The sequence below is a fragment of the Fusarium flagelliforme genome, assembly GCF_020744385.1.
Source record: "Fusarium flagelliforme strain FIESC 12 MPI-CAGE-AA-0113 chromosome Unknown B0J16scaffold_2, whole genome shotgun sequence".
NCBI lineage: Eukaryota > Fungi > Ascomycota > Sordariomycetes > Hypocreales > Nectriaceae > Fusarium > Fusarium flagelliforme.
Genome location: NW_025763504.1, coordinates 4,617,420 through 4,641,246, shown reverse-complemented (window position 1 = coordinate 4,641,246; position 23,827 = coordinate 4,617,420). Strand labels below are relative to the sequence as shown.

The following is a 23,827-nucleotide window of genomic DNA, read 5'->3' as shown; positions in this document are numbered from 1 at the left end:
AACGGTGCGCCATCCACAGTTCAAGTCGTTCCTGAAATCATGAACAGGGTGGCTCCTCTTCGTCTCTGTCAAAGTGGGATTGGTGTGTGAATAACCCCTCTTTATAACAAGGTTTGACGGGCTGACAAGTGCTGTGTCAACATCCATTCTCATTCATGTGATGGCACCTGTCACCTCTCGTGGACTCGATGCCTTTGACACCACACCCTCGTGAGACCGTTTCCTGGGGCGAGAGGATGAACTGCAAGATGCACATGCAGCTCGTGTCACAAGTCGAAGAAATCGGCTAAGCAATCGGCGACGGTTTGATCTGATCGTCAACCCTGTTCTCAGCCTCAATGCTACTCTGATAAGGTCAACTTATCCTTGTGCGACACCGTATACGGACGAATCGGTCTTCAAACTGCACGATCAGTGAAACAGAAGCGTCTCTTGCAATGGCAATGCGTGAACGTAAGGAAATTGCTCTGGTGCAGTCAGAAGAGCGTCAACAACAGCATAGACGATACCTCTTTAGGGCTAGCCCGTTGATCTACGCTATCCGCCTGTCCCTTGTTGTGTTCACTGGATTAATATTTCGTTATGAAAATGACCGGCCTGTGGCCGTGACTTACGCGCAATTCAACATCCATGCGATGCTTCATCACTGTGCTCTAGCGACTGTTTCAATGTCATCCTATCCTGGCCCACATCATCACGAACATGTTTCCCCTCAGCACTACTGCACTCAACATCACAATTTCTAATCCCCGACCACGCAGTTCTTGGCCATCATTTTTGAGTCGTCTTCGCATGGGTTGTGTTGTTTAACCGGCCTTGTGGCAGGTTTTACCTGATTGGGCAATCTGAAGAGACAACCACGTTCAGACCTAGACCATTTCATGGCATGCAAGACAGACAGGAGGCAGTGCAGGCGGCACTAGATCTGTGGCCGTTCATCTGGCTGCTAGGTCTGATGGCTAGGATGGCTAAGATACAGGCGCCAGGATTATCGCATGCATTTTACAAGATCAAAGGGGTATTATAGACATGGAGTATCCGTAGCTCCGCATCAGATCGCGTCTGAGCGTCGCTTCATATCAAAAATGGTCTGATTCCGACATTGAAAGAACGCCCGTTTAGTTCGGCAGTTGCACTAACGAACAGCTTATTTTCCATCTTAAACTAACGAGCCTACGAGGGGGTATACGCGGGTATAAGGCACGCATCGACATATGGGCATGGGTTGTCCGGAACTATATATCCACGCAGACAAGGACCCACGACCGGGCCTATTAGAAGATGAGAGAGATTTCTGCAATGTACAGAGTACAGTATGCGTTATATCTGTTCGCTTAATATACTAGCTGCACAGAGTCGGGATTGTCTGTGGCGCCAAGTCCAGGCCTCTTGTGGCTGGCTGGCGGCCGATGTTGAGCGGAGTGACATGTAAATCACCACCAAAAAGTGTACAAGATTCAAAGGCGTTAATCAAGCAGTCGTTGTAACGATTCTCGTCTGGATCGATAGAGCTGTTCATTTCACCGAGTTGATCAAGTACAGTAGGAGGTCAAGAGGTGGAACAGTTTGACGATCACGGATGAATTCCGCCAATCATATATCCCGGACTTACGATTATGGATTCCGACGGGATCAGTACCCGATGGGATGCAGGATGTCAACAAGGGAAATATGCTTGACGTACCCTTGCGTATTGACATGTCCTTTTGACTGAAGATCAACAGATCTCCCCAATGCAAGAAGCTTAGCTTGGATGATCTATTTGTACAGCACGAGCAAATTCCAGATACACCAGCAATCGTTGGATGTACGGATGATGTAGTTATCATTGACAGGGGTACTGTAGTGCCGTGATCCGCGACAGGGGTGGCTTGGACGTGCCGGCGAACGACAAGTGCAAGCGCTCCTTGGACGAACCTACTGACTCTAGTTTCTATTTGTGACGCTCAATTGACTTTGGTTATGAAACGGTTTGTCTCTCATGCTTGGATATTAATTAAACGTGTTTCAAATGCCCCAGAGATGACGGGATCTGAACACTTCTCGGCTCTCTATGTCAATGCTGTACGCCCGCGGAAACGCTTTGTTCATGGCTGCAAAATTGCAAGGGTTGTGCCCAGAAACCGATCACTACAGTTCCCTGCTGTATGCTGGTGTTTTGACGCATGCAGAGGCCTCCTAAACTTTGTACATCGGTCGATGCCTGACTTGTCAGATATAGCCATGATCTCTGCCCAGAACTAATCTACTCCAGGCATTGAACGACTCCCTCTCTTATCTGGCTATGACTTGCTTGCTTGGTGGATCAGATCCCTGCTTCAGACTTCATCACAAGCTGATCTTGCAAATCTCAAAGGGAGAAATAAACCACTAAGCATAAGACTGCTACCAAGAGAGCTTCAATTGAGGTCTATCATGCTTCTAAAAGATTGCCTACATAACATAATATATGTATCACAAGAAATGCTGAGGCTTCTTCTATTGATTAGTGCCTTTTCATCATAGTTAAGGAGACTTGGTAGCTGTTGCTACGTATGTATGTTTAGGTCAATCTCAAGCTTGATACTCTATCCTCCTTTCGGTCGTACTCGATAGACTTTCACCCTCAGACAGGATCTAAGTCCCAGTATCTCATTGCTTCGATGCCGTCTCGAGGATCCGGTGTATCCGATGCAGTATCTAGCCCGACCATCTCCGGATGTTGGTCATAACACTTGCCTAATCAGCCATGTCCAGCGCGCCACGTTTCGACCGGATATGCTAATGGAGATACTCTCAAGCATGTGCATCTGAGCGTTGTGAAAATCTCGTACGAAAATCTGCTTCCCGCTTTGACATGTTGGTTGATCAGCTAGCAGGGTTAGCACGTTAAACTTGGATGAGATGAACAAGCGACGATTTCCTCACTTATGACATGATACCCCTCTTACATTCCTTGCCAGGGAATAATCCTCTAGACTTTTCCTTCGCTGATCTATTGAATCTTAATTTCAAAAGCCGTAAATAGTTTCTCAGCCCTGCCTGTGCTAGGACGACGGTGATACAAAAATAGCACTCAGATATTAGAAACAGGCTTTAGGGATAATACAATACTTTCAGTAAGCGGGCACTCTCAATACCTGTTCGCTGAATCTTGATTAAGGCGAGTTGCATTGACCTTTAAGCGACCATTATCAAAATCTCTTTGCTCAAGCGCCTGCTGCTGCTTACTTGTCACTCCATATTCACGGCCATAGATTGATTGATTCTGGAGATGCCAGTAGTAAAACATGTACACGGTTCAGTTTTGAATCTGGTGTTAGGTATTAGAATATTTAATATGCTCAGAACATTCTCATCGAGAGCAAGGTAATGGCGATGGTAACAAGACTCCCCTCACGTAATCACTGTCTCGTTGCTTTTAACACTTACACGACACCGATATCATGTTGCGTATTTTGCCCTATATATTCTCTTACAGCATAGCCCTGTTAGGGAAGAGCGATATTGCAGTGTCTTCCTTGTGTCGCCGGGAATGTTCCGTCTATAACAAGATATGGAGGCTCCTGAAACGAACATCACTACTATGATTCCTCATTATAACACAAACATCTCCTCTATCATACACAACACTTATATTCTCGAGAGGGTGTATCCGACAGTTATGTTATTCGTGGTCAAAACCTGAGCGACAGTCTATTTGGACGTCAAGACGGACAGCTGGTCCGCCCTAGTTCCAGTGTTAATTTGTGAAGCTACGAAATATTAAATAAGCATTCACGAGGACTTGTTCTATAAAATGAACTATGCTAACAGCATGTGGATTTTTCCTTGTTTATTGCCAGTTTCTTTACCAAGTGTTGCTATGATGCTTCATCTGGACTTCCACCAACCCCTGTTTCATGAGTTCAATTGAAGGTGTTGGAGTACAATGCTTGATAGGACTTTTTATGATAGAGAACTTATTCTTTATCTTTTAATTTAGGCGGTATTAAGATTCCAGACTATTACTGAGTTAATACAAGACATGCTAGTTAATACTATCACAAGAAGAGTCCGAAATGGGCTGGTATAGGTTAGGTTGGTATGGAACTCGGTTAATAATTGGGGTATTAGAATGAGTTCTTCTTACATTCACATTTCTGAAATACTAAGTATATTGTGTCCCATAATATGCTTTCGTTGGTTACTGGTAGTACCTGTCTCATGGAACCGGAAAACGGTTTGCCCGTCAAGGTCTTTATGAGCATGTCGTCAGGGTGCCGTCCTTACATAGTATCACCAAGATACAACGCCCTCAGAGAATCATACGATTAAGTTACTATAGACTCAAGCAACCATAAATATCTATTACGAGAATCCCAAGCCTGGTGATTATCAGGCTGCGCAAGAGTAAAGAATAAATTCGATAAAAGACCTTGTATGCACGCTGCACAATGATCAAATAATCGGTGAGCCTTGCCAAAAACAGCAATTCGCCAACATCGAGCCTCTCCGGGACTAACCAGATAGACTCAAGAGCTGGCGTCTTGGCGTAACGAAACTTTTCCAGCGCCAACCTCCACTCGGGCAGAATTACCACGAGAGCGAAGTTTTAGTAGCGAGACGAATTATTGACGCTGAGGCTAAAATCTTAGCGAGGGGCGACAGTGAAGATTTCCGTTCCTGGCGATAACTTTATTGTAGCTTCTAAGAGTTTTGGTAGTTTTGGGACGAGTTAAGAGTATAGATACTTTGACAGTTGGACTTCCCCAGATCATCATCGTTTGGCGATGCTGACCAGTTCTAGAGCATGACGCACGTTTGGGGAAGGATGCAGGAAATCAAGCTGACATCTTGGTTGAAGTGGCCCTGATTGGCGAGGATACATATGCTTTACTACCTAGCCACAGCATAGTTCAGAATCATGATGAGAGCAAATTCGACCAAGACAGCTTTTCGAACATTGTGACTGCAGTAGAAGAGAGCTTCTAGACCGCTCAGCCTCATCTTCCCCTGTTTAAGCTGGGGCCCTTTGAAGACAGCTGATGTCTGTCAGGTGATACTATCGTCGCCAGGGTCAGGGTATTTCCGCTTTTGTTCTGTTCAGGGTCTTCAAAGATCTATGCGAATATCCTATCCAGGGCCTCATAAGAAACTATCGCCGAAATCTCCCAGGGCATTGAGAGCCGGCAAAGTTACCGGCCAATTCCCCGCGTGACGTAGAAAGAAATTAGCAACATGGAGTAAACGTGGGATCTTTGAGGTAAATATCTGTGACATCTCCACTGCTTGAGCCATGATGCTATTCCAGGGTATCGTTGTTTTCCACAGATGGTTACATCCGGCGGATCTAACTATAAGAAATAGAGAACTGGAGAAATCAGGGTCGTTAGTGGCGATTAGCCGGCGGATCTAACCCGATACAGGCCTCTCGACTTAGAAACTCTGCCCGTAGAGATCCACCGTTCTCCAGATCTCGACCAAGTCTCAACCATATTGAGACCAAGTCGACGAGAGTTGCAAAGCAAAACACCCACTCAGGTGACGCAGATTGGTCATGACCCAGACTTTGTACCTTCAACAATGCGGGGAAGAGGAGAAGGGAAAGAAGAAAAGAAGGAAATGAGAGCGGGAAGTAGCGATGGTGTGTGGGCAAATAAATCTTCTTGATATTTGATCAACTACATAAGAACAACGTTTTCACAACCTCCAGATCCATTTCCCTAAGCTCATCATCCTCTTCCTCTCTCTTCTTATCACATAACCAATTGCAACAACACCAAAGATCCTTAACTTCATTTACACAAGAAATTCCATCTTTGTCACTTCCACTTCCACTTCCACTTACACGCTTCACATATTTCACAATGGCCCCCGGCGCTGTCGTCGACGACTTCTCCAGCCACGATGGCCAGGCTCTCGAGGCTCTCTCCGACCAGATCGACGATGTCAACGTGATCAAGTACGACGAGTTCTCCAAGTTTGATAAGGAGAAGGACAAGAACACCTTCCGCCAATACGCCGACGCAACCGACCGCGTCAAGAACTTCTACCGTGAGCAACACCACAAGCAGACCGTCGCTTACAACCTTGCTGCCCGCAACCGCTTCTACAACGCCTCTCGTCCTCGCGCTGAGATGACCATCTGGGAGGCCATGGAGAAGCTTAACACTCTTGTCGACGAGTCCGACCCCGATACTTCTCTCTCTCAGATCCAGCATCTTCTTCAGTCTGCTGAGGCCATTCGCCGTGACGGCAAGCCTCGATGGATGCAGCTCACTGGTCTCATCCACGACCTTGGAAAGCTGATGCTCTTCTTCCCCGAGCTTGAGACTCAGGGTCAGTGGGACGTTGTTGGTGACACATTCCCCGTCGGCTGTGCATTCTCCGACAAGATCATCTACCCCGACACCTTCGCCGAGGGAAATCCTGATGCTACCAACCCTGACTTCAACACCAAGTTCGGCATCTACTCTCCCAACTGCGGTCTCGACAACATCATGCTCTCTTGGGGTCATGACGAGTACCTCTACCATGTCGTTAAGGATCAGTCCACTCTTCCCGACGAGGCTCTTGCCATGATCCGCTACCACTCATTCTACCCCTGGCACCGAGAGGGTGCTTACCAGCACCTCATGTGCGACAAGGATTGGGAGATGCTCAAGGCTGTCAACGCCTTCAACCCATATGACTTGTACTCCAAGAGCGACGGTGTCCCTGATGCTGAGAAGCTTAAGCCTTACTACATGGAGCTCATTGCTGAGTACTTCCCCAACCCTGTCATCAAGTGGTAAAGGGATGAGAACAAAGAAGAAGAAAACAAAAGTAAAGGAATGATAGACATGAAGGTATAGAGCAATGGCTTAGTTTGTGGGTTTTATTAGCAAGGTTTAATGACTGGGACTCGATATGGGATACAATGGGATTAGGCGAACGGATTAATACATTTCTTATTATGATCAAAATGGACTTTTTACCGACATATATCATGTTCTAATTCATGAATTGCACATGTGACAGAGTCTGTTCACTTGGAAACCACCGTCGTAAGGATAGTACGTATCTGATAGAATTGATCAATACCTCTGCCAATTGAAGCATGAGATCCAAGTTGTTGAAAGACTGACAGGAATATGATGTTCATGGTAGATCCCGTGGCATATTATCGATTTAATAGAGGCTGACTTTTCGCTCTAGACATATTGAAAGCCATGATAGAAAAATGTTGAAGCTATTCCCGGCCCAGAAAAAGGGTGGAAGCAGTCGCCAGCGCGTGGATGGATTTAACGTACCTAGTGAATTGATAAGCACGATAAGAAGAAAAAAAAGTTCTGAACGATTTTGAACTTTCCATGACAAGCTAAGCCGAAGCATACTAGCGCCGCACTGCTGTAGCCAATGAAGATCATGGATACCACCGAGCTGCCCCTCAGGCCCGCTAGAAATTTGGAGGAAAGCACTGAACTGCAGAAAGATTATCTCAGGTCGTCAAGAAATCGCCATCTTTCTTCGACATACACCAACAGCCCATCACGACACCACACCCAGCTTTCAAAATGGGATCCTCGTCGAAGAGAAAGCGCGATCAAGCCGAAGAGTCGGTTCCTGCCGAAAAGCCTGCGACAACCGAGGTTGAACAGTCTACAGAGCCTGCGCAAAAACAAGAGGAAGAGACTTCCTTCGTCGATCTCGGCCTCGACCCCAGGCTGCTACAAGCCATCGCCCAGCAGAAATTCGCGAAGCCAACTCTTGTGCAGCGCAAGGCGATTCCTTTGGCTCTTAATGGGCAGGATGTTCTTGCAAAGGCAGACTGTGGCTCTGGAAAGACTGCCGCATATGTTCTTCCTTTGCTTTCAAGCATCCTGAAGCGCAAAGCTGTACGGTTTACCTGATATCCGAGATACGAATATCTTGCTAACTCATGCCTTTAGACTGACTCTACAGCTTTCACTACTGGCCTTATCCTCGTTCCGACCCGCGAGCTTGCCGACCAGGTCTCCAAGGCCATCGAACAATTTGCTTCGTTCTGCGCAAAGGACATAAGCACCGTAAAGTTAACCGACAAGGTCTCCAATGCCGTCCAGCGCGCCCTTCTCTCTAACTCCCCCGACATCGTCATCTCGACCCCTGCGACTGCCTGGCACAATGTCAACTCCTCCGCTCTCTCAATTGACAAACTCACACACCTAATCCTCGACGAGGCGGATCTTGTTCTCTCTTACGGCTACAGCGAAGACCTGGAGAACTTGTCGCGATCGGTTCCCAAGGGTGTTCAGGTTATGATGATGAGTGCAACTCTTACCGACGAGGTCGATACGCTCAAGGGAATCTTTCGCCGTGACCCTACCTTGTTGGATCTGAAGGAGAAGGAGGCCGAAGGCGAGGGTATCACCCAATTTGTCGCCAAGTAAGCTACACAAATCACGGGTCGTAAAGACAGTCACTGACAAACTATTAGGTGTGGCGAAGATGAGAAGTTCCTGCTTGCCTACGTCATCTTCAAGCTAAAGTTGATCAAGGGCAAGTGTATTATCTTCGTTAGCGACATCGACCGATGCTACCGTCTCAAGCTCTTCTTCGAGCAGTTTGGTATCCGAAGTTGTATTCTGAACTCGGAGCTTCCCCTGAACTCGCGAGTTCACGTCGTCGAGGAGTTCAATCGCCATGTGTACGATATCATTATTGCCGCTGACGAGAAGAACGAGATGCTCGGAGACGACGAGGAGCCTGCTGAGACTGGTGATGCCGAGGACGACACTAAGAAGCAGAGCAACGAGGGCGAAGATGAGGAGATGGAAGCAAAGCGACCAAAGAAGAAGGCCAAGAAGTCCAAGGGTGGTGATAAGGAGTATGGAGTATCAAGAGGTACGTTGGACTTAGCGCTGGTATAGGGCTACGCCTCACGAACCAATACTGACTGACCTCAACAGGTGTCGACTTCAAGAAGGTTTCCGCAGTTATCAACTTCGATCTTCCCACCACAGCATCTGCCTACACACATAGAATAGGACGAACAGCACGAGCTGGCCAGACTGGTATGGCTCTGTCGTTTGTGGTTCCCAAGGATCTATACCGAAAGCACATGCCCACATCTACCCCCGCTTGCGAGAATGATGAGAAGGTCATGGCCAGAATCGTCAGGCAGCAGGCTAAGCGCGGTAAGGAGGTGAAGCCATACAACTTCAACATGAAGCAGGTGGATCCCTTCCGATACCGTATGAACGATGCCCTGCGTGCCGTCACCAAGGTTGCCATCCGAGAAGCCCGAACACGAGAACTGAGACAAGAACTGTTGAAGAGTGAGAAGCTCAAGCGGTAAGGATAAACCACAATGCAACTGTACGATGAAGCATACTGACAAACCTACCAGATACTTCGAAGAGAACCCTACTGAACTTACTCACCTTCGTCACGACGGTGAACTCCGAACTGCCAGACAACAGGCCCACTTGAAACATATTCCCGAGTACCTCCTGCCCAAGGATGGCAAGCAGGCTCTGACAGGAGACATTGGCTTCGTGGCGATGCGAAAAGATAAGAAGGGCAAGGGTAAAAAGGGACGAGGATTCAAGGTCGGCTCAAGGAAGCGGGATCCCCTTAAGACCTTCAAGGCGAGGCGCAAGACAAAATAGACGGACTGAGTAGAGTAATATAGCGATTCTGGTTTTTATTTTTCGATACCTTGATCTTAGTTCAAGACCATCTTTTGCTGCTTATAATGACTACTCGTCTTTGACTTACACGCAGCCATATATCTCGGCATCTGACGTTCTCGCCAGCAGCCAGTTTGTTATCTATGATTCAATAATCGGCCCTTAGACCCTCGAAGTTGCCGAAGTTACCGTGAACACTGCATCGTAGCGTCCATGCGTTCTTTGACAATGAGCTTAGTCATTCATGCACGATGGCGATCTCTCGGAGACAAGCACAACTTCCGTCCGCTTGTGGGGGGTTCTGCAGAGTATTAGTGTAGCGCTAAACCTATTGTGCTGTAACGATGTATCAAATGCTATTGTATGAGGAGTTCAATGGCAAGGAATGTAAAGTCTAAATCAAGTATATAAGGTCATGATGCTTCCAGCTATTTAGTAACATATTCTAGTATAGTATTAAGCTTTCTTTGCTATTCAAACATTGCCAATCTTCCTCCGTTTGTTCTGATACTGCACTTACACGCATTCGTCATACATCATGGCTCCTCCCGCTCAACTTCCCCTTCGCCAACTCACAAAGGATGGTCCTAAGATCCCAGCCATTGGCTTCGGTCTCATGGGTATAAGCATTGGATATGGACCAGCCGAGTATGCACAATCCCTTATTCCTTCGAATCGCCCCGAGACTAACACCCCTAGCTCTGATGAAGAACGCCTCAAGGTCCTAGACCGCGCATGGGAGCTCGGCTGTACCAATTGGGATACAGCTGATATTTACGGCGATAGTGAAGACCTTGTTGGCAAGTGGTTCAAGCTACATCCCGAGCGTCGCCAGGATATCTTTCTCGCTACCAAGTTTGGGCTGAAGGCAACTGAGAAGGGCATGGTTACTGATTCGAGTCCTGAGCATGTGAAGGCGAGTATTGAAAAGAGTTTGAAGAGACTTGGTGTCGAGCAGATTGATCTGTATTATATGCACCGTGTCGGGGAGGGTGTGCCTATTGAGAAAACCGTCGAGGCTATGAAGCAGCTCGTTGAGTAAGTTCACTCTCATATGATCAGATCGAGGAAGAAGCCTAACAACGGTATAGCGAAGGAAAAGTCAAGTACTTGGGTCTGTCAGAGATCTCTTCTACAACCGTTCGTCGCGCCTATGCTGTCCATCCAATCGCAGCAGTGCAAGTCGAGTACAACCCCTGGACACTCGACATTGAAGGTCCCTCAGGAACACACCTTCTCAAGACATGCCAAGAGCTGGACATCGCTGTGTTCGCCTACTCTCCTCTTGGTCGCGGCATCCTTACCGGTCGTTATCGCTCTGCGGACGATTTTGAAGAAGGCGATGTCCGAAAAGACATGAGTCGCTTTCAGGGTGATAACTTTAAGAAGAACCTCCAGATTGTGGATAAGTTTGACGAGTTGGCTAAGAGCAAGGGATACACCACCTCGCAGCTGGCGCTGGCATGGGTCCTGGAGCAAAGCCCGAATGTCTTTGTGATTCCAGGCACTAAGAAGGTAAAGTACTTGGAAGAGAACGTGGGAGCAGCAAAGGTGACCTTGAGCAAAGAGGAGGAGCGGGAGCTCAGGAAAGTGGTTGAGGAAGCTCAAGTTGCAGGCGGACGAGATCCCTTCTTCGGTAATTATATGGACACCCCTCCTCTGGAGAAATGACCAGTTGAGATAGTATTCAAAAACCTTTAGAGCTGATGGCACTTTGTTATATTTTATCAGGCCTTCATGACAAGTCTAGACGTAGAAGCTTGCCCTTCCAAGTGGTCCCATCTTTGTCGTCACTATCTTGAAAGCTGGCCACGATCTGAAAGCCCCTGTCGACATAATATCTGTCACTAGTTAGCGATGTCCCGAATCCGTGAATCTCCATCCACCGAGGGGTGATTAGGGTAACATACTGTGCCAATTGTCCATTGCCTCCATCCCAACAGTCGATCCAGATTGTCTTCCAGCCCTTCTCAAGAGCATACTCCTTCACCTTTTCAAGAAGCGCAGCGCCAACACCTCGACGTCTGTCACCAACTCGGTGATCAGCGACAAGATACTTCAAGAAGACAAAGTTGCCCTTCTCCGACGCTGGTCCGACATGGTCTTTCAAGCTATCTGCTTCCTTCAGGTAATCCACGAATTGTTCATCCAGGATCCAGACAAGCCCAACAGACAGGAGAGTCTTTCCATTCTCATCGACACGTCGAGCAAGATTGTTGTCCGCAGTGGACCCTGAACTGACTTGGTCATCCTCAACCTCAGCAATGAACACTCTAATGGGTTCACCTGTTCCCGTCTTGCGGAAAGTATCTGACTTTGCGACTGCATCATGAGTACGTTGTACAACACCTTCTTTCTTCGAAAGAGGTTCTGTTCCCCATTGTTCAGAGTTTCCGGTAGCCACCAGATGAGGTATTGTTGAGTCGAATGCGTCAATAATGAACTGAGCATCGTTCAAAGACGCATCAGCGTCCCTAATAGAGAACGGTTTCGACATGATCTCGATGATGTCCTTGTTGGTTTTCAAGCGTTGAATAGAGGGGCGAAACGGGGCAATTGTGAGTAACTCCGAGCAATAGGCACAAGAGTGTAGATCGTTGAGTTTGCAGTTTTAGAATATGTCAGCAATGCTTCAAGGACCACAACCGATTGCGCTAGCAGGGTTTATTATCCTCGAATGTTCCATGCTGGTTTCCAGAAGAAAAGAACGTCGACCCTAGATAGCTTTTGTTAGTTTGACCAAGAATCTGAAGACCTTTATTTCCCCAGGAACCTGCAAGTATCGTACGACTCAGAACTTCAACAGATAGTAGCCGCTGTATTTAGCGTGGAGATTCCAAGATTAAGTTTTGAGGCAAGATCTGCATTTGCAGATTCGCTACAGATAATTTGAAATGTATGCTGAAGTAACGTTTCTTTACTTTCCAAGTTCATGGCGAGATACCCACCTCCCACAAGAAAGGGAATCCCTACTATATTTGCCAGCTTTCCATGTCACTTGGCAGTAAGTGCAGGGCTTGTTCGGGGCCTACGAACAAGATTGACCTGTTTGATGTCTTCCATCGACTGACGTGGTCAGGAAGACAGGCATATACGAGCTCTCTGTTCGTTCAGAGATGGATCTTGTAATCTGTGTATGTCTCTTACGGATCTATGTTTCCACCACAGATATTGAACGGCAATGATAGATTTCTCGGCTTTCTCGCTGCCAGGTCCACAAGTTGATGCCGCGCCGGGGAGCGCAAGTACTGGTATATTTAGGGCCGGCAACATGACTCGACGCATACTACAGGATACCTAAGCTATCATGTCACGATGCGAAAACAGTGGGGGTTGGTTGTAGCAAGTGATTTGGAAGCCGGAGACGATCACACTTCGCAGTTTCGGGAAGTCGATTAAGCATCCTGAAAGGAATTTGAAGTCGGACATCATTTCCAACAGACCTTCAGAAAGAACCTGGATAAGCCATCGTCCAGAGAATTGGTTGCGAACGATATGCACATGACCATACAAAGTCCAACACAACAGCAAGGACTATCGTTCATCTTTCCGGGTGATCTTGAGACTAACCCATGCCTACTTTTAGTCCAACAATCGCTCGGATACTGTAAACTCATAGACAAAGAAACGTCACCCAACCACATCGTGGGAGTTTGGTTCTGAGACTACGGTTGATCAACTAGAATTTTTCTGGTGCCCATTTCTTTATTAGTGCGCACCACGGTATAAGCGGTGATCAGTCCGCCGTAAAAGAAAGGAACGGCGTCCTAATCCAAGCTCGCCGTTCGGGGTTTTTGGTTTGGGAGGCGTGTTAGTGGTGGGTTCCTGATGCAATCGCAAGATCGTGGGTCGCAATCCGCAAAGATACGGACGGACAACCACTCTTTTTTGTATCTCCACTCCCGATGTTAGTAAACAACCGAGTCGCTGCAAGCGCAACAAAAACTCTGCAATACCTTGGCGGTCAGGGAAGGTTTGAAGCAGAGAAAGAAGCGAATGCAGAAAAGAATACGCTCAAGGTGAATCCAAAAGATAAAGTAGTCCATTTGTTCAAGGTTTCGACGTGGCGCATAGAGATAGCTACCCCACGAAAACGAGGCCAATGATAAGTGTAATAGTGGTAGTAGTTGGCCCAATGATGGATGATAGACGGGGCTACTACCGGAAACATAAGGGGGGAAAACATGAGTCGGTTAAAATATGTGCTGGGACTCACTTAATCAACCTGCACCTGTACTGATTCGAGAGAGACGAGCCTGTGTTAGGGTCGTCAAGGTCCGGGGAGTGGGCACCTTGATGGACGGACCCTGCGACTCGCTGATCAGTTTGTGGACTGAAATAATATAAATGTCTGTCACGTCGCCGCTGTCTGATAGCATCGTGTTGAATCGTCTTTGTTCAGTGCATTGGAATTGAGAACAGCTGCCTCTGACGTGAGATCCCTCGCATTGCTCGTCATTGTCCATCATTGTGTTAGTGAGTTGTCGACACCACCAACTAGTCCAACCACTCACTAGAGCCTGACATCACCGAGTCATCTGCCCAAAACGAGTGCCTTTCAAGCAGAGATTTCTTTCTTTGGTCTTTGGGTGTCCTCGATTCCCTCACTCTGATCCCGAATATTATCTGCAATCTCAATCACCATGGCTGAAGAACCAGCACTCATGCGGATTCCCCCAGAGATTCGCATGTTGATATACGACTATCTTCTTGACAATGGCGGGACAAAGGACATTTCAATCCGTAACCAGTCGAGGTCCGAGTATGAAGCGCTCCGTTCGAAAACGAAACGTTCAGTGTACAACATAATGGAGCGAAGTATCGCAAAGAAGTCGTACGAAACCACGTATTGCGCCGAGCCCGAACCACGCCGAGCGATGCACACAGCTATCATGCATATCAATCGCAAGATTCGAGAGGAAGCGTCTCATTTCTTGTACACAAGACATGCCTTTCATTTTGGAGATGATCTTGAGGCTGTAGTGCCGTTCCTCGCAGATAAGACGCCACGCACTAGAGACCTAGTTCGCGAGATCAGCCTTTACAAGCGCAGTCCAACAAATGCCATCGAGCCAGATTCTTGCGACTGGTCTTCAGTTTGTCGTTCGCTGCGAAATTTGCAGAGCTTGGACAAATTGACGCTTGTTATTGAAGGCGCTCGGCCACGAGGACCATGGGACGGCCCGCAGAGCTTGACGGTGTCAGACTTTCGGCTATTATATTCAACTCGTCATGAGAGTTTGGGATGGGCGCGGGAGCTGGCCTCAATTGGGACAATCAGAGAGGTGGTGATCGTTGCAGACATTCACAACCTGCCGAATCCCGAGTCGAATATGATGCTGGTCCTTGCCGCATTCTCTTCGTCGATCGAAACATCGTTGGTGGACTTCCTCCGCGATGATTTGGGTATTCCAGCCCGTATGGGACAACCACAATATTGCGGTGTAGGTGTTTTTGGTCGATCCAAGAAATGCCAACGCAATGGGTGTCTACCAAGTTGAAGAATTGGAAAGATGGATTATAGGTTCCAAAGAAAAGGCGTTAAGTGAGGTACAAGCTGGCCAGCGCAATATGATAGAATGCGAGGAGTTTGGTTGTTTTATGCGATGCACGTTGCTGAGATTGGCGCATTACAATCGTGATGATTGATATGATTTAATAATATGAAACTTTTTGGTGTTTATAATGCTACTCACAACATTTAAGCAGATTTGAGAATAAGTGAACATGAACATGAACATCATGGATAGCGACATGGTCCTTACCTTCCCTTTCTTTGATATTGACTTAGAGCACGGATAGATGCCTCACGTGATAAATCCCTGCGCCGCAAGGACGGACAGCTCGAAATGGAGCTCTGGGTTATGGGTGGCTGGGACATTGGAGCCCCTGCAGCCCAAAAGAAGTGCAGGTACAGCGCCATTATCCGCTGTCTTCAAGCAAGCTACAGCAGGTGTCTACCTTACGGATACAGCAAAGGGCCCACCTCAACCCATCCATTATCTCAGCCTCCCCCGTATCGTCATCGCTCCCATACCCGTTCTGCGCCTTGTATGCGGCGCAACCTCACGACAACCCGGAACCTCCGCCCAGCCTTTAATCTCGCTGCCATCTCCTCCGCGACTGCGTCTATAATCGTCGCATTCTTGTGAATTGCTAGGAGTTTGGCTTCGTTCGACCTACTCCAAGCTACCCCGCGGCCGCAGTTACCGACAAGATGGCCACGCCAGCTCCCCCCGAGGACCAAGCTCGTCTGCTTGAAGATGCCCTGGTTGCCGTGCGTCAGCAGACTTCGCTGATGCGCAAATGTCTCGATACACCGGGCAAGCTAATGGATGCGCTCAAGTGCTGGTACGTCACAACAACGATGCGCGGCATGATGGTCCAATCCCCTGAACAGTATCACTGACTCTTGATAGCTCTACTCTTGTTTCTGAGCTTCGCACCAGCAGTCTTGGTCCCAAACAATACTACGAGCTGTACATGTCTGTATTCGACGCATTGCGATACTTGTCCGTCCACCTTCGCGAAAACCACCCTGTCAACCACCTAGCCGACCTCTACGAGCTTGTTCAATATGCCGGTAATATCGTTCCACGATTATATCTCATGATCACCGTGGGAACCGCTTACATGGCCATTGAGGATGCGCCCGTCAAGGAGCTCATGAAAGACATGATGGACATGAGCCGAGGTGTTCAGCATCCTATTCGTGGACTCTTCCTTCGTTATTATCTGTCAGGTCAAGCGAGAGACTACTTGCCGACAACCGAGAGCGACGGTCCCGAGGGCAACATCAGCGATTCCATCAACTTTGTGCTCACGAATTTTGTTGAGATGAACAAGCTATGGGTTCGACTACAGCACCAAGGTCATTCGAGGGAGCGCGAGCAAAGAATTCGAGAGCGAAAGGAGCTGCAACTGCTTGTCGGCAGCAACATTGTTCGCCTAAGTCAGCTTGTTGACCTCGAAACCTACAAGTCCAGTATTCTAGCACCTTTGCTAGAGCAGGTGGTCCAATGTCGGGACGTTCTCGCCCAAGAGTATCTCCTTGAGGTGATTACGCAAGTTTTCCCAGACGAATTTCACCTGCACACATTGGACCAGTTCCTTGGGGCAGTCTCGCGCCTCAACCCTCACGTCAACGTCAAGGCTATTGTGATTGGCTTGATGGACCGATTATCCGAGTACGCTGAACGCGATGGACCTGAGAACAAGTCAGATGACAGGGCTCAAATGGAGGCCGATGCTCTGGCGAAGCTGCTGGAGAAGGTCAATCTTCAGAAGGATACACCTGCGGCCACACCTTCAGATTCTAAATCCCCTGAGGATAGCAAACCAGCCGATCCTTCTGAGTCTAGCGAGTCTTCCGAGGACACTAAGACTTCCGAAAGCGAGGATGAAACAGCAGCCAAGGCCGAAGGGAATGATGGCGAAACCACTGGTGAGAGTAGTGCCGACGATTCCAGCACACTCGCCGAGTCTACCCCTTCAGTGGCCGATACAGAAGCAACGGCTGTCAATGGTCAAGGTTCCATCACAGACAAGGTCCAGCTCTATGAGGTGTTCTTTGCTCAGGTTAAGAACCTAGTTGAAGCCCAGCATCTCCCTGTTCCTGACATCATTGCTCTTCTGGTGTCACTTTGCAATCTTGCTCTCAACATTTATCCCGATAGACTTGACTATGTCGACCAGATTCTGGCTTACGCCAATACCAAGGTTCGGGAGAACATGAACAACGCCGACTTACACTCACCCCCCGCTCAGCAGAGCCTGCTTGCCCTGTTGCAAGCACCCCTTGACCATTATGTTTCTACATTCACTGCTTTGTCTCTTCCTACCTACGTTCCTCTTTTCCAGTCGCAATCATACCCCACTCGCCGCGCCGTTGCCGGTGGCGTTGCTCGCACTCTTCTCAAAAACCAAACCACAATCTCAACTACGGAACAGCTTGAGAATGTGTTGGAAGTGCTGAAAGTTCTCATTAAGGAGGGATCTCAAGCACCTCAAGGCTACCCCGGTGTTAGCCAAAGGCGCCCTGTGGAGACGGATGAGACGATGGAAGAGCAGGGATGGCTCGCAAGGATGGTACACCTGCTGCAGGCTGAGGATAACGACACTCAGTTTAAGCTACTTCAAATGACGAGGAAAGCGTACTCGGAAGGAAACGAGCGTATCCGTACGACTACACCTCCTCTTCTGACGGCATGTATGAAGTTGGCAAGGAAGTTCAAGAAGCGAGAGCACTTCGACGACAACTGGGAGACGCAGAGCAACGCCCTGTTCAAGTTCATGCACTCTGCAGTGAGTACGCTATACACGCGTGTAAATAGCTCTGGTGCTGCCGAGATGGCGCTCCGTCTATTTACATCGGCCGGTCAAACAGCCGATCTGGTAGGTTTTGAAGAAGTTGCGTACGAATTCTTTGCGCAGGCTTTTACAGTGTATGAGGAGGCAGTCACAGACTCCAAAGCTCAATTCCAGGCAGTCTGTGTAATTGCGACTGCTCTTCACCAGACCCGCAACTTCGGCAAGGAGAACTACGATACACTTATTACCAAATGTGCACAGCACGGAAGTAAGTTGCTGCGCAAGCCTGATCAATGTCGCGCTGTGTACCTGGCTAGTCACCTGTGGTGGGCAACTCCCATTGTGGCCAATGGTGAATCCGAAGAGACAGAGGTATGTTTGTGCCACACACTCAAGAGCTTAACTAACATGAACAGCTTTACCGCGACGGTAAGCGAGTGCTCGAATGTCTTCAGCGAGCTCTTCGGGTGGCGGATTCTTGCATGGAGACGGCCACATCGATTGAGCTCTTTGTTGAGATCCTGGACCGTTACGTTTATTACTTTGATCAGCAGAACGAATCAGTGGGTTTTAGTGAACGAATCCTAAAAGCACTTGCTAACTCGTGCAGGTTACAACCAAGTATCTTAATGGACTTATTGAGCTCATTCATTCCAACCTGGCGGGCAACCAACAGGACTCTGCGTCAGTTGAAAACAGCCGCCGACACTTCAACCAGACCTTGGAGAACATTCGCAGTCGACAGTACGAGGGTGTTGTGTTGACCCCGAACTGAGGTCTGGTTAGCAGCGAAAGAAGTCAAGAGAAGACGAATGAGTAGCATAGCGATAGATAATGTTTAGCCTGCACGTATTGACGAAGGAGCAGGTAGTTGTATATATGTAACTTTTGCCCCCAAGATTGATCATAGCCGCGGTGAAGTTACTTACATAGGTTCGTGAGTCTTTGTGACAGGTTGAGTTCAGGGGTACGAAGCAGCCAATCCGGAGAGGGTTGCCTACTAGTTATTGGTACAGTACTCCGTAGTCTGGATCGGTCTCCATATTGAAATATGAGATGAGGCTCTGGCTATTCTTGGATTGCACTTCATTTATCGTAGAGTCCAAATTTAATGTACGATGAAAATGAGATGACCTGGCTGCAACTCTACAGCTTGTTCAAGGTCCAGATACGCTCATCACCTCCCTCTCCCAGTTAGACTGTCTCCTTTATCCCAGCTTTTGTGGGGTAATCCTGGTGGCGTGCATGGGCGGATTCAGGAGACTTTGAGCTTCTTTGGATGCCTCTCAAACCGAGTGTCAAGTGTCAGAACATGTTTCGTATCAAAATTTGACCAGACAATAAAGATCATAGAGATTGATCAAGTCAAATATGATGGTGTTGAAAACGAAAGATCTCATGCTCTCAACAAAAATTAATAGAAGCCAAGGCTTGCCAAGTATGGCCGTCTTAACTCAGCCACTTTAAGACTCGACCAACCCGTAGAGGAACGCCCTCAGTCTCAGGCTCACGCTCAGGTCAAGTCCGTACTAACCGGCGGGTTATAGTGGGCTCCGGTCCCTTACGTGGACACTCCGTTCGCCATCATCCCCCGTCGCGATCGTCTGGTATAGTAATCGTCCTTTGACTTTAACTAATCATCTCAACCTATACTGTCCTATTTTTCCTTTCTTGCCAATCAACTCCATCGACCAACCCGTTGAACCGGGGCGTTTGTCTTCTGAGCTCTTGTTTGGCGATGCGCTTCTGGCGTCCGGCTCTTGCTCTTGTCTCTCTTTCTTGACGCTCCTTTCGTACTGGACCTGATCCATCCTAATTGCTTCATATCGTATCGATCGATCGACTTTCAATCCACTCCTTTATTCCGACCTCACAGCAACATCGAATGGCCCTGTTTATGCCGATTCCATTATAACCTTTCCAAGACAAAGCTTCAATCGGATTGAATATACGACAACCGAGGGCGCGGTTAGCGCTCATACATTATCAACATGCCTTCGGAAAAGGCTCCTTTCTATGATCCTATACCTCCCACATACGACCAGGCCGTGGCCAGCGGTAGTCGCTATGACCCCGACGACTGGTCCCCTGCTCCAAGATCTCCGACTAACGAGCGAAATGCAACCGAAGCCGAATCCCAAGGTCTCCTACAGCACTCCAGTGCTGCCAGCTCTTCACGCAGACCTGACGGTTATCGACCACCAACAGTAGAAACCGACGATGAGGACAGTTTGTGGGCCAGCGACAGTGATAGCGATGACGAAGCCGCGCAGGTCCGACGTGAGATGCAGGAGATGGAGATCGAAGAACCCGACCGATCCCGAGGCTCCCAGTGGGGGAAACGAATAGGCTCATATCTAACTCTACCGGCTTGGAAATGGTCCTGGCGCCCAAGATTACCGCGATTGCGCATACGTCTACCTCAACGAGCTGATGCGCCAGCGTCCGAAAACGCCGAGACTGCTACGGGTGAGAATGAGGAGACGCCAAGCCAGACAACGAGGAGGTGGAGTATACCCAAGTTCGACAAGACAGTCGTTATCCTGTTTTGCGTGCGCATTCTGGCGCTCACGATCATACTGGGATTTTTCTATCTGCTTTTCGCCAGCGATATGTTCGGTGGTCTATCAGATCGTCTCGGAGGCGGTTTCCGATTTAATCCTGAGGACCTCAAAGCCCACCTGCTGCGTACCGTCGACCCCATGAGAATGCGCGCCTCCGTTCAACACTTCTCGAACTATGCCCATATTGCTGGTACCGAAGGCGACTACGCGACTGCTCTGGATGTCCAGGCCATGTTTGGTCGAGCTATGCTGGATGAGGTGATGATGGACGAGTACAAGGTTTATATCAACTACCCCCGCAAGGACGGCCGTACGGTGCAAATAATGGACGAAAAGGATCTGAAGAAGGCCATATGGACAGCCAAGCTAGAGGAGGAGGAAGTTGGTGGCGAGACAGCAGGTCGACAAACATATGCCTTTCACGGATACTCCAAGTCGGGTGACGTCAAGGGGCCACTCATTTACGCCAACTACGGTTCACGAGAGGATTTCGAGTATCTCGTGAGTAAGGGAGTTAATGTTACGGGAGCTATTGCGCTGGTGCGAAATGGTGGTTCCCTAGATAACCAGGGTCTCAAGGTCAAGGCTGCGGAGCTTGCAGGTTTCGCTGGCTGTCTGACTTACTCCGACCCGGCTGATGACGGATTCAAAAAGGGTGCTGTTGCGCCTGAAGGACTGTACATGCCCGCAGACGGCGTTCAAAGAGGTTCCGTAGGTCTCACAAACTGGGCCATCGGTGATCCTTTGTCCCCTGGTTATGGTAGCAAAGGAGATCAGCGAATTACTCTCGACAAGGCCAATGGGCTCGTTGGTATTCCTAGTCTTCCATTGGCATGGAGAGACGCCAAGATTCTGCTTCAACACCTCAAGGGTTATGGCAAAAGGGTACCAAACAAATGGGAAGGTGGTGTTCCAGATATCGAGTGGTGGACTGGCGACAACAAATCTCCAATTGTGCGATTGAAGAACGAGCAAGATGAGGATCCTATGCACACCATCTGGAACGTCTATGGTCGGATTAATGGCATGGAGCAAACATCCAAGTCTATTATCATCGGCAACCAGCGTGATTCGTGGGCTTTTGGTGCGACCGACCCCCATTCAGGCACCGCCGTTATGATCGAGATGGCCAGAATCTTTGGAGACCTCGTCCAGCGAGGCTGGAGACCCCTGAGAACCATCGAGTTCATGTCATGGGATGCTTCTGCTTACAACCTGATCGGTTCAACGGAGTATGTTGAGCATAACTCTGATGCCCTGCGCGACAACGCTTTTGCCTACATCAATCTTGATGCAGCCGTTGTTGGCAACGAATTGCACGCCTCCGGATCACCCGTCTTCCAAAAGGCTCTTTTGCACGCTCTAGGCAGAGTTATCGACCCTAGTACTAATGCTACTTTGAAGGAGCTCTGGGACCAGAGTCACGCCGAACTTAAACAGCCCGAAGGAAGGGGCAACCATCTCCCATTCCAGGATATTTCAGGAACTAGCTCACTCGACCTGGCGTTCAGGGGAAGCCAGGTCCCTCATCATTCAAGCTACGACAAGATTGGCTTGGTGGACAACTTGATCGATCCCGACTTCAAGTATCATGGTGCCATGGGACAAGTGATGGCTCTTCTCATTCTTGACATGGCAGACCGACCTATCATGCCTTTTGACATGGGCTGGTATGCGCAAAGATTAGGTCAATGGGCGAAAGAGCTCGAGAAGTGGGCTATCAAGCGCTTAGGAGGTCAACCTAAGGGTGAAACAGACGCTTTCAAGGAGCTAAAGGAAGCTGTACAGCTCATTCAGCACAACGTCGCCACATTTGAAAAGTGGGAAATGGATTGGGACCGTGACGTCTTGGGCAATGGAGGCTGGGAGGCCAACGACATTGGCGCAACTCGATTAGCATACAACAACAAGATGGCATACTTTGAGACGGCGATGCTGGACCTTGAAATCGGTGGCGGAGTAAGTCACATTCATCTTCACCTGATCACGGATATCAAGCTGACCATTTATAGATCCCCAACCGCACACAGTTCAAGAGCGTCGTCTTTGGGCCAGAAGCATGGTCCAACGACGGAGCTGTCTTCCCTTCAATTCGAGACAGCATAGAAGGGGGAGATTGGAAAACCGCCAAGCCCATCGTTGCCAAGACGGCAGCACTTCTGCGCAAAGCAGCGTCGATTTTAGAGATGCAGCAATAAAGCACGTGTATGATTTCAACTGAGCAAGAATCCTCGATTTGTTTCTCTTTTCTTTTTCATTGTTTCTCACTTCCTCCATTTGAGTCTTGGCGAGTTCGCCGTTGTTCTTTTCTTTTTACAGGATATACATAGTGGTTTCTCATTCGGGAACTGCGTGACAACTCTTCACGCACAAAAATGTACAGGAGGCATTGCACGGAGTTTGGTTACGTGGACCCTGCTTTTCATATATTGTTTTCTTGGGTAGGGTCAGGACTTCTCAAGACAACTCGTCGGAATAGAGTGATGGTCTGCCTGGCATCTATACCGGTAGATGGAATATTTCTTCTTTGTTATAGTTTATAGTAATGAAGGAATGCGAGTCACTCATGTGCCCTATTATGATCCATCATATGTTGCATAATCTCACAGTGACGGGAGTGTTCGCTCCATGATTGCTGTATATCTCACACCCTGAGCTTGCGATGACTTCATTCCACCGCCTAAGCCTTTTGCGCCTCATAGTCCTGCACAGAAACCAGCTTTCCAACGACATTGTACTTCTCCAGGAATCTCTCCTCCCAACCCTGAAGCGCATCCATCTGCTCCGCATCCAATCCCTCAAGCTTATCAAGGGGTCCATCGAGATCCTTGGTCAGCATATCCTCATCGAAGCTCCCACACGCAAGGCCTCGGCTCGCATCCCGGCCGGCAAAGTTGCTGTACGGACCACCGGGACCGTAGAAGTTGCGACCAGGCGTGACATCGAAAACACGGCCGCGCACGGCAAGATAGACAGGCCGGTTCTCCTCGCCGTTGAAGGGGAAGAGAGTATGGGGAGTGTAGGTTCGGAAGACAGTTGATGGAGTGTCTCGAGGAAGCGAGGGTGGTGGCGAGGAGCGCAGTAGGGCGTAGGTTGTGTAGAGGACGGCGGAGAGGAGGACTATGTTGAGAGGAGTGAAGAATGAAGCACTGGGAGAGTTAGTGAGGTTCGGTCGCGATGAATTGATGGACAACGTACGTTTCTTGGCTGGCTTGCTGAGCCATATGACTCTCGACGTGATCCATGGTGTGAGGCAGTGATTGATCTCCAGAATAAAGAAGGTGTGCGGTGTTATCAAGTAATGGAAGTGTCGGGTTATCTCTGCGATGGTAATTTGTA

At 48.6% G+C, this 23,827-nt stretch overlaps 8 protein-coding genes across 8 annotated transcripts; 6 read left to right on the top strand and 2 right to left on the bottom strand.

Annotated features, from left to right (window-relative positions):
* The first annotated feature begins 5,586 nt into the window (after window positions 1–5,586).
* On the top strand, window positions 5,587–7,249 carry B0J16DRAFT_74202 (inositol oxygenase). The gene has a single exon (XM_046134415.1). It carries the CDS (start codon window positions 5,829–5,831, stop codon window positions 6,753–6,755), a length of 927 nt encoding a protein of 308 aa, XP_045987159.1. The 5' UTR covers window positions 5,587–5,828; the 3' UTR covers window positions 6,756–7,249.
* Window positions 7,250–7,458: 209 nt separating this feature from the next.
* On the top strand, window positions 7,459–9,783 carry B0J16DRAFT_334765 (ATP-dependent RNA helicase DBP9). Its single transcript, XM_046126990.1, has 5 exons — window positions 7,459–7,838; window positions 7,893–8,368; window positions 8,420–8,826; window positions 8,892–9,276; window positions 9,332–9,783. Exons 1-5 carry the CDS (start codon window positions 7,518–7,520, stop codon window positions 9,591–9,593), a joined length of 1,851 nt encoding a protein of 616 aa, XP_045987158.1. The 5' UTR covers window positions 7,459–7,517; the 3' UTR covers window positions 9,594–9,783.
* A 223-nt stretch (window positions 9,784–10,006) lies between these two features.
* On the top strand, window positions 10,007–11,455 carry B0J16DRAFT_74188 (NADP-dependent oxidoreductase domain-containing protein). The gene is made up of 3 exons (XM_046134414.1): window positions 10,007–10,262; window positions 10,314–10,652; window positions 10,706–11,455. Exons 1-3 carry the CDS (start codon window positions 10,153–10,155, stop codon window positions 11,283–11,285), a joined length of 1,029 nt encoding a protein of 342 aa, XP_045987157.1. The 5' UTR covers window positions 10,007–10,152; the 3' UTR covers window positions 11,286–11,455.
* B0J16DRAFT_74184 (uncharacterized protein) lies at window positions 11,318–12,262 on the bottom strand. Its single transcript, XM_046134413.1, has 2 exons — window positions 11,525–12,262; window positions 11,318–11,455 (listed from the first exon to the last, which is right to left on the bottom strand). Exons 1-2 carry the CDS (start codon window positions 12,109–12,111, stop codon window positions 11,350–11,352), a joined length of 693 nt encoding a protein of 230 aa, XP_045987156.1. The 5' UTR covers window positions 12,112–12,262; the 3' UTR covers window positions 11,318–11,349.
* A 1,690-nt stretch (window positions 12,263–13,952) lies between these two features.
* Window positions 13,953–15,180, top strand: B0J16DRAFT_74165 (uncharacterized protein). The gene has a single exon (XM_046134412.1). It carries the CDS (start codon window positions 14,258–14,260, stop codon window positions 15,113–15,115), a length of 858 nt encoding a protein of 285 aa, XP_045987155.1. The 5' UTR covers window positions 13,953–14,257; the 3' UTR covers window positions 15,116–15,180.
* A 406-nt stretch (window positions 15,181–15,586) lies between these two features.
* On the top strand, window positions 15,587–19,037 carry B0J16DRAFT_334758 (vacuolar protein sorting-associated protein 35). The gene is made up of 4 exons (XM_046126989.1): window positions 15,587–15,965; window positions 16,034–18,296; window positions 18,341–18,487; window positions 18,535–19,037. The coding sequence occupies exons 1-4, from the start codon at window positions 15,832–15,834 to the stop codon at window positions 18,697–18,699; spliced, it is 2,709 nt and encodes a 902-aa protein (XP_045987154.1). The 5' UTR covers window positions 15,587–15,831; the 3' UTR covers window positions 18,700–19,037.
* Window positions 19,038–19,825: 788 nt separating this feature from the next.
* Window positions 19,826–22,918, top strand: B0J16DRAFT_74130 (uncharacterized protein). The gene is made up of 2 exons (XM_046134411.1): window positions 19,826–22,447; window positions 22,501–22,918. The coding sequence occupies exons 1-2, from the start codon at window positions 19,916–19,918 to the stop codon at window positions 22,684–22,686; spliced, it is 2,718 nt and encodes a 905-aa protein (XP_045987153.1). The 5' UTR covers window positions 19,826–19,915; the 3' UTR covers window positions 22,687–22,918.
* A 250-nt stretch (window positions 22,919–23,168) lies between these two features.
* Window positions 23,169–23,733, bottom strand: B0J16DRAFT_316909 (cytochrome b5-like heme/steroid binding domain-containing protein; the record flags this gene model as incomplete). Its single annotated transcript, XM_046125341.1, has 2 exons — window positions 23,169–23,637; window positions 23,687–23,733. The coding sequence occupies 2 exons, from the start codon at window positions 23,731–23,733 to the stop codon at window positions 23,169–23,171; spliced, it is 516 nt and encodes a 171-aa protein (XP_045987152.1).
* Window positions 23,734–23,827: the final 94 nt, after the last annotated feature.

Bases quoted from the DNA above. Each gene is read 5' to 3' on its own strand.
- B0J16DRAFT_74202 (XM_046134415.1), top strand. From the start codon at position 5,829: ATGGCCCCCGGCGCTGTCGTCGACGACTTCTCCAGCCACGATGGCCAG.
- B0J16DRAFT_334765 (XM_046126990.1), top strand. From the start codon at position 7,518: ATGGGATCCTCGTCGAAGAGAAAGCGCGATCAAGCCGAAGAGTCGGTT. The intron at 7,839-7,892 runs GTACGGTTTACC...TCATGCCTTTAG, and splicing joins GCATCCTGAAGCGCAAAGCT to ACTGACTCTACAGCTTTCAC. The intron at 8,827-8,891 runs GTACGTTGGACT...TGACCTCAACAG, and splicing joins GGAGTATGGAGTATCAAGAG to GTGTCGACTTCAAGAAGGTT.
- B0J16DRAFT_74188 (XM_046134414.1), top strand. From the start codon at position 10,153: ATGGCTCCTCCCGCTCAACTTCCCCTTCGCCAACTCACAAAGGATGGT. The intron at 10,263-10,313 runs GTATGCACAATC...TAACACCCCTAG, and splicing joins ATTGGATATGGACCAGCCGA to CTCTGATGAAGAACGCCTCA. The intron at 10,653-10,705 runs GTAAGTTCACTC...ACAACGGTATAG, and splicing joins GCTATGAAGCAGCTCGTTGA to CGAAGGAAAAGTCAAGTACT.
- B0J16DRAFT_74184 (XM_046134413.1), bottom strand. From the start codon at position 12,111: ATGTCGAAACCGTTCTCTATTAGGGACGCTGATGCGTCTTTGAACGAT. The intron at 11,456-11,524 runs GTATGTTACCCT...AACTAGTGACAG, and splicing joins GGCAATGGACAATTGGCACA to ATATTATGTCGACAGGGGCT.
- B0J16DRAFT_74165 (XM_046134412.1), top strand. From the start codon at position 14,258: ATGGCTGAAGAACCAGCACTCATGCGGATTCCCCCAGAGATTCGCATG.
- B0J16DRAFT_334758 (XM_046126989.1), top strand. From the start codon at position 15,832: ATGGCCACGCCAGCTCCCCCCGAGGACCAAGCTCGTCTGCTTGAAGAT. The intron at 15,966-16,033 runs GTACGTCACAAC...GACTCTTGATAG, and splicing joins ATGGATGCGCTCAAGTGCTG to CTCTACTCTTGTTTCTGAGC. The intron at 18,488-18,534 runs GTGGGTTTTAGT...TAACTCGTGCAG, and splicing joins TTGATCAGCAGAACGAATCA to GTTACAACCAAGTATCTTAA.
- B0J16DRAFT_74130 (XM_046134411.1), top strand. From the start codon at position 19,916: ATGCCTTCGGAAAAGGCTCCTTTCTATGATCCTATACCTCCCACATAC. The intron at 22,448-22,500 runs GTAAGTCACATT...GACCATTTATAG, and splicing joins ACCTTGAAATCGGTGGCGGA to ATCCCCAACCGCACACAGTT.